We start from the raw sequence: 10,513 nt of genomic DNA, 5'->3' as shown, positions 1-10,513 counted from the left end.
AAGGTCTAGTAAACAAAGGCAAAGAACCCATGACACGATTGAATGGACCATAAACGGATGCCTGTGATTTCTGCAAGTCGGAGTTGTTTATTGATCCAGAGTCCAGTGAGGATATAGATGTGGCTTTGCCGGCTCCCCGCATCTTATGATCTTATCCAGATGGAAGGAAATTAGACTGGCAATTGGGACCATTCTCACCTTTGGACTTTGGTATAGTAATTTTTGGGTATGAATGTGAAGTGAATAAGGTCTGTTTTGTTATCAATAAAGAGTATTTAGAGTATTATATACCAACACTGTGTCCAGTATCTGCTTGTTCCATCCCGTAGGGAGACCTCTATTGCGAGTCTAACAAGTGGTGGAGAATGCGGAGCGGGGGGATTTATTAAGCAGTGCTGGATTTCAAGATGGGATCTTACAGTGTTGGGGGAGTCCTTATTTAAGACTAATAAGGGTGACTCCTTATTTGTGAAGTTTATAACAGATTTGTGAGGGGGAAAAGTGTGGGCAGAGACCACGTGGTGTTAGTGTAATAATATTTAAAACACTGTTTAAGAAGATAAGTAAAAGGGTGGAAGAGGAAACCCAGTGGACTAAAGTGAAAGCCCCTTCTCTGTTAGAGAAGTAGATTATTGCATCTGGGACATGCACTTGGATGCAAGGTGCAGTGGAACCGGATGTAACATTTGATACCTTAGAAAACAGGTTTGAGAAAGATGTACAAATGTACAAGCCGAATGCCAGTAAAAAGCAAACGGCCGTAGTATGGCTATTGTGGCAAGCTGTAATGTTATGTAAGGGGGAAATCTGTGCAGAGTTACAAACATTACAAGTATCAGAGGGGTAGCCGTGTTAGTCTGGTTCTGTAGAAGCAGCAAAGAATCCTGTGGCACCTTATAGACTAACAGATGTTTTGCAGCATGAGCTCATTACAAGAGAATTTTAAAACTTGCCAGGAACATTTGGAGTGGGAAGTGAGGCAGGCACAGATAGTGTAAACTCAGAACAAATGGGGAAACAAAATAGGGACCTGGAGAGAAGCATAATGGATTGGGAAAAGATTAAAGCAGACAAAGATAAATTAGATCATCAAGTGATAGGAATGAAACAGTTATTTTGATATTTGACTAATGGAAAGGAAGAGGAGATCACAAGCGTTTCTCACAGTTGGTGCCAGAAAACTATAGGAGCATTGAAAAAGCAAGTGAAAATACAGGAGCTGCAAGTTGCGGCTGTGTGTCAAAAAAAGAGAGAGATTTGGATTTGGATTCCAACGATATTTGGTAGGGAAAGGACCTGCGAGGGAGTTAAGAGAAAAGGGAATTTGACCAACCTCAAGAGGGGCTTTATACTAAGCTGAGGGAAGAAATAAGAAACTGTCCAGGAGAGCCTAAGCCGAAAAGTGTGTAGCAGTGATAGAACGGAGATCAACCATTAAGGATGCAGTGAGGGAGATATAGTCAGAACAGACACTAATAATGCCTGCGAGTTCATCAGATTCATAGTTGATGGTAAAGTCATTAGGCCCATTGAATATGAAAAATTTAGCTCCATGGCTAATACAGTGGGCAGAGTTAGGAGGAACAGAGAATTTAAATATGAGTGAATCTTATAGGTTAATCAGGGCAGCTACCACTGGAGAGATTAGACAGGCAGTAGATCAAGAGAAAAATACTTTGGACAGGCAGCCAGAAGCACTAATTTCGTGAACCAAGCAGCCTAGGATGAGGGGTTAACTGTTAAGGATGCATTGGAGCACTGGATAGTATGCCAACAAATGATGAAAAGGGGAAGCCAGATAGAAGGATTGAAACCCAGAGTACCTTTTGTTGAAGCAATAACATATTCAGATGAGAGTGCTTATAGATCAGGATACCATGAGAGAGGAAGAGGAGTGGTAGAGGACAAAACACCCCATCCCAAGGAGATAGAGGGTGGAATAATCAAAATGAGCCCCAGAAGGGAGTAGATGTGATTCGGAATATCTCTTGGAGGTATTTAAAATTGAGGTGAGTAGATATGGATAAGTGGGATGGGAGACGTACTGATGAACTTATCAAAGAAATGCAAAGGATGGAAGAAGAAATGTTTAAGGAGCAGAAAAAGGTTGCAGCTATGCAAGCTGAGGGTTCAGAGAACCCTGGTCTATTGGGAAGCCGTGATGACAAGTCGCGATTCAAATGGGAGGCCTAGGACAACTGTCATTGTGGGAGATAAATGGACCCAAAGATGCCCTATTGGATAGTGGGGCAGGTGTAAATATTGTAAATATAAGTTGGGATTTGCCTTGATACGTGTCAGAGATTTTGGGGCCTACTTTGCGTTTACTTTTAAGGGACAACAGTACTTATTTAAAAGAATTCCCCATCGCCTACACCGCACTCCGGCTATTGCATACCAACATGTGGTGCAAATGCTGGATCAATTATCCAGAGAGGATTGAGAGAATGTCACCTCATCTGTAGATAACACTAGTGTGGGGGGACACTGAAGAGGAGGTGACTGAGCAGACTAGAAACGTGTTGAGACTCATCCAGGAAACGGGTTTCAAGGCTAATAAAGAGAAAGCCCAACTAGTGCAGAGGAGAGTGAATTATTTGGGGGTGACCCTACAGGAACAAGGAATTCAGGTAGATCAACAAAAGGTGAAATCATTAATGAATTTACCAAGGCCAGAGGATTCTCATGCATTGAGGGTGATGTTAGGAGGGTTTAACTATATAGGGAAACACATCTGGAATTTTACCACTCTAACTGGACACTTCTGGCGTTTACTGAAAAAGAAAGTAGGATGAGAGTGGGCGCCTGAACAAGAAAAAAGGTTTCTGTAATTTAAAACAAGCCTTGATGCCAACTCCAGCATTGATATTCCCAGAGATAAGCAAGCCTTTTGTGAGTAAGTTGGCAGCAACCTAACAAAGACTAGCAGTGCTGTTGATGCAGGAAATTGGCAGGAAGTTAATACCAGTAGCATACAAGGCTAGAAGATTAACCCCTACGGAGCAGCAGTTTCGAATCTCTGAAAGCGAATGTTTAGCTGCTGTGTGGGCCATTGAAGCTTTGCTTTGACTACTGACACAGCCCCTATTATAACACAATCAACTCACTCTCCCCTGAAGTATATTTTGTTGGAGAAACTGCAGGGGAAAGGAGTATCAAATACCAGGATGGCCCAATGGCCCTTGATGTTAACTAGCAGAGTTGTTACTTATGAGAATACCAAACCAGCAGTGATGTTACCATATGCCCTCCTGACGGAAGGAGAGAAGCATGAATGCCCACTTCCAGAAACTGAACCAAAGTTAGTTGAAGAAGTACCCCCAGTAGATGAAGTGTTAAGCCTCTGAGAAAAAGAGGTTTGCTTTACAGATGGTAATTCATACCATGAGAACTCTAAGAAATATACGGGATATGCGGCTGTACAAGTTGATGGCGAAACTATTTCTGGTTCTATGAGTATGACTTCAGCTCAGGGAGCAGAGGTCAGAGCTCTTAGTGGTCTGCTTAAGCAGAAAAATAATGTTGCAGACTGTCTTTCTGTCTATATGGATTCCGATTTTGTGGTACAAGGACTGTGATATTGGATTGGGATTTGGAAAAAGAATCCTTGGGAAACTGCTGAGGGGAAAAATTTGGTCCAAAAGGAGGATTGGAAATCTATCTATGCTTGGTTGAAAAGACACCCAGGAAAATTAAGAGTAAGACATATTAAAGGTCATCGAAAATAAGAAGGGAATGAAAAATATTGGAATGATAAAGCAGATGCTTTAGCTAAATTAACAGCAAAGGAACCTTTGGGATTATGGGAGTTACTAGAGCTCAAGCCAGAAAAGAGGAGGTTAAAGATGGAGAAACTGGAATACACAAGGTGGATATGTGGTGAATAAGGAAACAGGAGAGGTAAAGTGGGTACCTGACAAACTTCAAAGAGAAGAGATTATTAACCTGTGTCACTCTATGGCCCACCAAGGAATAGAGAAAACTCTCGTTAAAGTAAAACAAATTGGAACATGGCCTAAGGTACGAAAGGACATAGAAAACTTTGTTAAAAACTGCAAAAGGTGTGTGGCAGATGGGAATAGATCACCGAATTCGGGACCCTTGTTGCACCAAGGAATTGTAGGGCCGTGGAGTAGAATACAGGTTGATTTCATTTATAAATTGCCTAATACCCAAAGGGGGAGTCAGTATATATTAGTGATAGTAGATTCCTTTTCTGGATGGGTGGAGGCAATTCCCACCAGAAATCATACTGCAGAGACCACTGCCAGAAACTTGTGAGATGTAGTGTTTAGTAGATACGGAACTCCAAAAGCAATTGATTCAGAAAATGGGCCATATTTTGTAGGAGAAGTAATTCAAAGTTTATTAAAAGCTTTAGGAATAAATCAACAATGACATATCCCCTGTCATCCTCAGTCGTCAGGGACAGTAGAAAGGATGAATCAAACTATTAAACGAGCTCTACACAAAGTAGTGCAAGAAACTGGCAAAGATTGGGATGATAAAGTGCCACTGGCGTTGGCAGCTGTCTGAAGCAGTGATCGATTGGATACTAGCTACCAGCCCATCAAATTCTCCTTGGAAGGCCTATGAGATTGTAGCCCCTTATTGTACCCAGAAGAAGAGGAGGAGGAGGTATCTGTTGGGATATGTTAGGGTTAAGTAAAGACCTGGGAAGCTGCTGGAGTGCTCACATGGCATTAGGGAATAAGGGCACAGGCAAGCAATATTTCTCCATTTGATAAATAAGTTGCCATCCTTTCCCCTTCCCTTTTGCTTGTTAAGAATTGATAAGCATTGCAGCTGCATAAAGAATGTAGTTGGCTAAAGAATACCATCAGGGCCGTCCCTACCTATACATAAAATACACAGCTTCTTGGCAACAGGAAATTTGAGGTACCAAATTTTTGGGTGCCCTATGCAGCTGTGTGCTGCTCCAGCCCCTGCTGTGCCCCTTCCCCATGACCCCTACTGCTCTGCCCCAGTGCCGCCCTCATCCCACCAGCATGACCAGTTCTGTCCTTCCGATATATTTTGTACCCTGGTACTACTGTGTCCCATTGATTATCCTCATTCCACCAAGTTTCTGTGATGCCTATTATATCCATAACCTCATGTAATACGACACACTCTAGTTAATCTATCTTATTATTTAGACTTCTAACATTATCACTGTCATAGGTTTATTCCCCACTTTGAACTTTAGCGTCCACAAGATGGGGACCTGCATGGACTCCTCTAAACTAAAATCCTAGTTTAGATCTGGTTCTTGCTGCCACCAGTCAAGTTTTCAGTGTCTGACACACTCCCTGTTCCCCCAAAACTTTCTCTGGGAAACACAGATCCCAACTTCCTTGGATCTTAACATAAAGGGAAATAATTCATTCCCCCCCACCTTCTTCCCCCTCCCCTTGTCCTTGGGAGAGATACCTTGATTCAAACTCCTTGAATCAAAACAAAGAGGGATTCACTTTTCCCCCTCCCCTTCCCCTGAAAATCCAAACAAGGGAAGAAATCACTCAGGTTCTAAAAGAAAAAGATTTTATTAAAGAGAGAAAAAAAAAGTACACTCTCTCTGTATTACCAGGATGCAAAAATACAGGGTCTAACTTAGAAGCCTGGAGAGGCTTCCCCCCCCCCCTCCTTCCTCAGAAGAATCAAAGTAACAGCAAACAGAAATAAAGATATTTCTCCAGCAACCACACAATTGCAAATGCAGAAATTAATTAGAAGATTAATTCGCCTTTCTAATACTCACTATACTGGATAGTAGGAAATATTCCAGGAGAACTTGGAGACATGTCTGGCCTCTCTTAGATCCAAAGAGAGCACGGCAATTCAAACAAAGGACACAGACAAATCTCCACAGAGATTTGAAATTATCCTGTCCCTTGATTGGTCCTCTGGTCAGGTGTTCATCAGGTTACTGAGCTTGTTAACCCTTTACAGGTAAAAGAGACTTTAACCCTTAACTATCTGTTTATGACAATCACTTTTTAGCTGTCTGCCATTACATGATGTAATTGAATGGGATGTTTTTTCATTTGACTGTTTCTCATCAGATCCTACTCGTATTTTATCATCTTCCATCTCTTCTCCTTACTAGGACATAGAGAATCTCCATTAATAAATCCTGACGAGCTTCCTCTTTCTCGATAAACTCCCCATTTCTAATCCACGGGCTAGTTTTGGGCACAACTCCATCCCTGAGTAGGTGACAGTTCATAATCTAAGGCCAGATCCTCAGTTGGTGTAAATGGGTGTGTGGACTCCTTTGGAGTGATGCCGATTTACACCAGTTGGGGATCTGGAAATATCTGTAGTTCTACACTGGTAACTTGTGTTTGTGAATCTAACTCTTAAGGGCGCCTGCTCAGAACAGCTTTGCCGACGCTCATTCAGGCAGGGACACCTGAGTTTACACTCGTCTTCAGGAAGGCACTCAAACGAGGAAGCTTTGGAGGATGAAGTCTTGGTTGTCAGGACAATATAATGGGGACCCAGTTCATGACCCCAGCACACATGCCATCATAGTCTCTACTGGCCAATGGCAAAAAAGGGAGCAAAGAAATTTCTTTAGCCACTGGGAATGTGTTGTTCTAAAGCAGACAGAGGAGGAAATAAGGCAGGTGAACCACACCCCACTGCTCACCACAATCCAGAAAGGACAGAACTCACCACCAGGAAACATCTGAGAAAGGGGAAGTCACTGAACAGAAACTGAGTTTATATGGGCAAAACCCACATGTGTGTGCAGTGTTTTTTCTCAGGGGAAGGTTGATCTATTTGGAAGAAGAATGTTTGTGACACTGTTGGACCAGAGCTGTTCCTCTAGGAGGGGCCACCAGAAAAGGGGACCTGGCAAGACCCACACATGAGAGTGATCATAGGAGGAGGAGCTTGAGTGTAGTTCTTTGTCTCTCTTCACCTTGAGCTCATGGACACCTGGATGGGAGGACTGGAGAGCCCCAAGTGCTGAGGAGTCCCTCCCTTGAAGAACCTGCCATATGGGACCATTGACAAGAACCATCTGTCAGGAATCAGGGCCTGCAACAGAGTCAGTCTCCAGGCAACCTGTTCTTGGCTACCAGGTCCTGCTCCAACCACTAGACCTGACACCCACCTCCCACTCTCTAACAATGTCAAGCACGGATAGTCATTAGCCGCTTCTTCCATCTTCTTCCTGTGTTAACCCTGTTACTACAGCACCACCGGGAACAGGACTGATGTTCTGTCTGCTTCTCCAAGACGACAGCTGCAGACAAGAGCTACAATCACAGCTGAGACTTGGACAGCACCATCTCACGCATAGGGAACCACACTGTGAGCTGGATGAAGATCTGTTCTTCTGTTTGATTTTTGTTAAGAAGAGCTACTGCTCAGAATGTGACTTCGGCATTACAGCTGCACCACCTTAGATGACTGCTTACAGCAAGACTCATTAATAACCCCAGGACACTGACATCTCTGACGATAATGTTAGCAACCAACCACTCAGTATGGGCACCTCTTCAGTTTTACTGAATGCAGGATTTAAAAAGTTAGTTGTGACCAGATACTTCACACTAGTTAATTTTAACAAGAGGGAAGGAACACTGGCCAGAATACGGAAATAACAGAAAAGTTAACAGATGAATAATATTTAGTTAAGTTAGATCTCTGCAACTCTGCAGGGCCTGATGAAATTCACCCTGGCGTACGTAAGAAACTAGCTGAAGCAATCTCTGAACTTCCAGAACTCATGGAGGGTGGGTGAGGTTCGTAACAAGAGCAAACTCAAAAAAAAAAAAAGGTAAAAAGGCGCTCTTAGGGAAGTATAGACCAGAGAACCCAACTTCAATACCCAGAAAGATACTGGAACAAATGATTAAGCTACCAAATTATTAAAACCTAGAGGATAATAGGTGATAAGTAATAACCAACATGGATTTGTCAAAAACAAGTCATGAGAAACAAAACATATTTTCCTTCTTTGCTTGGGGACCCAGTCTAGTGATGTGGGGAAGAGGTGGACGTGATGTATCTTGAATTTAGTGAGTCTTTGGACACAGTCCCACATGACATTTTCCTACTCAAGCTAAGGAAATATGGACTAGATGAAACTACCACAAGGAGGATGCAAAGATAGGTGGAAGATCTTATTCACGGGGGAAGGATGGGGACTTACTGACTTGGCAGCAGCACTGCAGAAAAGGGTATGAGGTTTCTGATGGGCAACAAATGGAATGTGAGTTTGCAGTGTGATGCTCTTGAAAAAAGGTAAATGTCATTCTGGGATGTATTAACAGGAGCGGACTGGGTCAGAGACGGGAGGTGAGCTGTATTGCTCGGAGCAGGAGAGCTGTGTCCAGGTTTGGGGTGTTGCACTTCAAGAAGGATGAAGACAAATTGTACGGTGTCTAGAGGAGAGCAACAGAAATGATCAGAGGTTTAGAAAACATGACCTGTGAGGAAAGGTTGGAAGAATTGGGCATGTTTTGTCCAGACAAGAGATGGCTGAGAGGGGACATGATAACAATCTGCACATATGCAAAAGGTTGTTATAAAGAGGACTGTGATCAATTTGTGCCCATGTCCACAAGGGTAGGACAAGATGGAATGGGCTTAGTTGGCAGCAGAGGAGATTTAGGTTAGATATTAAGAAAAAACTTTCTAACTCTAAGGATGGTTCAGCACAGGAACAGGTGACCTAGGGTGGCTGTGGAATCCCTGTTATTGGGGGGTTTTAAGAACAGGTTGGACAAAAACCTGCCAGCGATGGTCTAGGTGCACTTGGTCCTGCCTCAGCGCATGGGGATGGATTGTTTGACCTCCCGAGGTCCCTTCAACCCCACATTTCTGTGATTCTGTGAAGTGATGCTAGACCCTCTGCACTGTGGTCAGTTTCCCCCATAGGTGCTCAGCAAAGTAAATGCTTATGGGGCTGGGGGAAGTGGTAGGGCAGAAGGAAGGAGATCAGGGCACGCTGAGAAGACAGTGCTTTCCTGTGTGCGGTACTGTGGGTTGATACAATATAATGCAACAGGACATGAGTTGACTTGGCTTCCTGTCTAATTTCTCCAAGATTAGGAGGCTGCAAAGCTCAGAATCCTCAGAACTCGACCTGCCCTGACAGCGTCTGAGCCACCATGGGAACCCGAGGTGACATGTATCCATTGGGTGAGTGGAACAAAGTCCATGGGCTGAACTCGGGTGGGGCTAGGAGAGTGCAGAGGGGTCCAGGGGTCTGTCTGCACTGGGGCTGGAAAGTGAATGTTCCAACTTGAGAAGACATAGTCGCACTAGCTCTCATCTAGCTAGAAATAGAAGTGTCGCCATGGTGGTGGGAGGGTCTGGCCACCCTGAGTGCGTACCTGTGGTCTTGGATGGGGTTGTAGTCAGGGCAGGGAGCCTCTCCTGTTACTTGCCCAAACGCAGCCACACTTCTACTTTTAGCATGCTAGCTGGGTCAGAGCAAGCCCGGGTATGTCTCCTTGAGCTAGAATTTACCCCTAGGCATACGCTACATTGGTGTAACGTGCAATTTCCTCTGCTCCCTCCAATGCTCACGTTGCACCAACTGAGACTCCATCCAGACTCACTGAAATGCCCTTACATTTACTGGGCCAGATTCCTGGGCTGGCTGAGATGGGCTCCCTATGAGACCAGAGCATGGAGGGGTCCCAGATGGCTTTTCACCACATTCACAGCTACTGAATCCCAGGCGATAACTGTGGATCAGTCTGGTCCCTGGAAGCAGAGCAGCCCAAAGCCTTTCCCGATTCATCCCCAACTGTCCATTTCCAAGGGCCCATTCCAGCAGCTGTCAATAGCCAGAATGGAGGAGTACATTGGTCACACCGCTCACCTCTGGGAATGCCCACTGTGCCTGGGGGCTGTACCATAGAGCCAGTACAGGAGGGGCATTTCCAGGTAGCTGGGGGAGGCAGCTTTCTGTAGGGGCACAACGCTGGGGTTCCGAAATATTACTACATTAATAATAGTTCTTAATGAGAGAATTGACTTCATTGGATTTACACCAGAATCACTGTGGGGGTAAATAAGCAAAATTTGGTCCATAGACGGGCCCAGGAGACATCTCTCTCTCTCTCTCTCTCTCTCTGTTGCTCATTTCTGTGTATAACATTTTAAAAACATATTTAGTTTTTATTTTCTCTCAAATATTTCTCCTCGTCGTCCTGTTCTCCTCTCTACCACCAGGGAGCACTCAAGTGTCATCCAGTAAGTTCCCAGGCTGGCAGAATGTAATGCTGTATGTTCCGCATTTGCACCCATCATGAGAGTCCCACACAGAATGTCTCTCTGCCATGAAGCTGACACAGGCTTGGCAGCTCTCAAAGGGGTTATTGGCACTGTAATGAGTGGTGGGGTCATTGGATCTGGGTCATTAGGAGTAGCTGAATTTTTAGGTGGGGGTTAAGTCTATTTCTGAAGTGTTCACCAACGTATGCCTGGATAATATAATATATCACATGATCGATAAATATGATTCACATTACAGATATTATTA

At 44.1% G+C, this 10,513-nt stretch overlaps 1 protein-coding gene across 1 annotated transcript in view; it reads left to right on the top strand.

Annotated features, from left to right (window-relative positions):
* Positions 1–34: 34 nt before the first annotated feature.
* The window catches only part of LOC120391378 (adhesion G protein-coupled receptor E3-like), a 51,605-nt gene continuing 41,126 nt past the window's right edge, over positions 35–10,513 (top strand). The window contains exons 1-2 of the mRNA XM_039515018.1: positions 35–210; positions 9,068–9,162. Of these exons, the coding sequence (XP_039370952.1) occupies positions 9,132–9,162 (31 nt within the window). The 5' untranslated portion in view covers positions 35–210; positions 9,068–9,131. The remainder of the gene's footprint in view (positions 211–9,067; positions 9,163–10,513) is intronic.

The sequence above is a fragment of the Mauremys reevesii genome, linkage group 25 (genome assembly GCF_016161935.1).
Source record: "Mauremys reevesii isolate NIE-2019 linkage group 25, ASM1616193v1, whole genome shotgun sequence".
NCBI classification, from domain to species: Eukaryota; Metazoa; Chordata; order Testudines; family Geoemydidae; genus Mauremys; species Mauremys reevesii.
The sequence above is the reverse complement of the archived record's forward strand: the minus strand, read 5'-3'. Positions and strand labels throughout refer to the sequence as shown.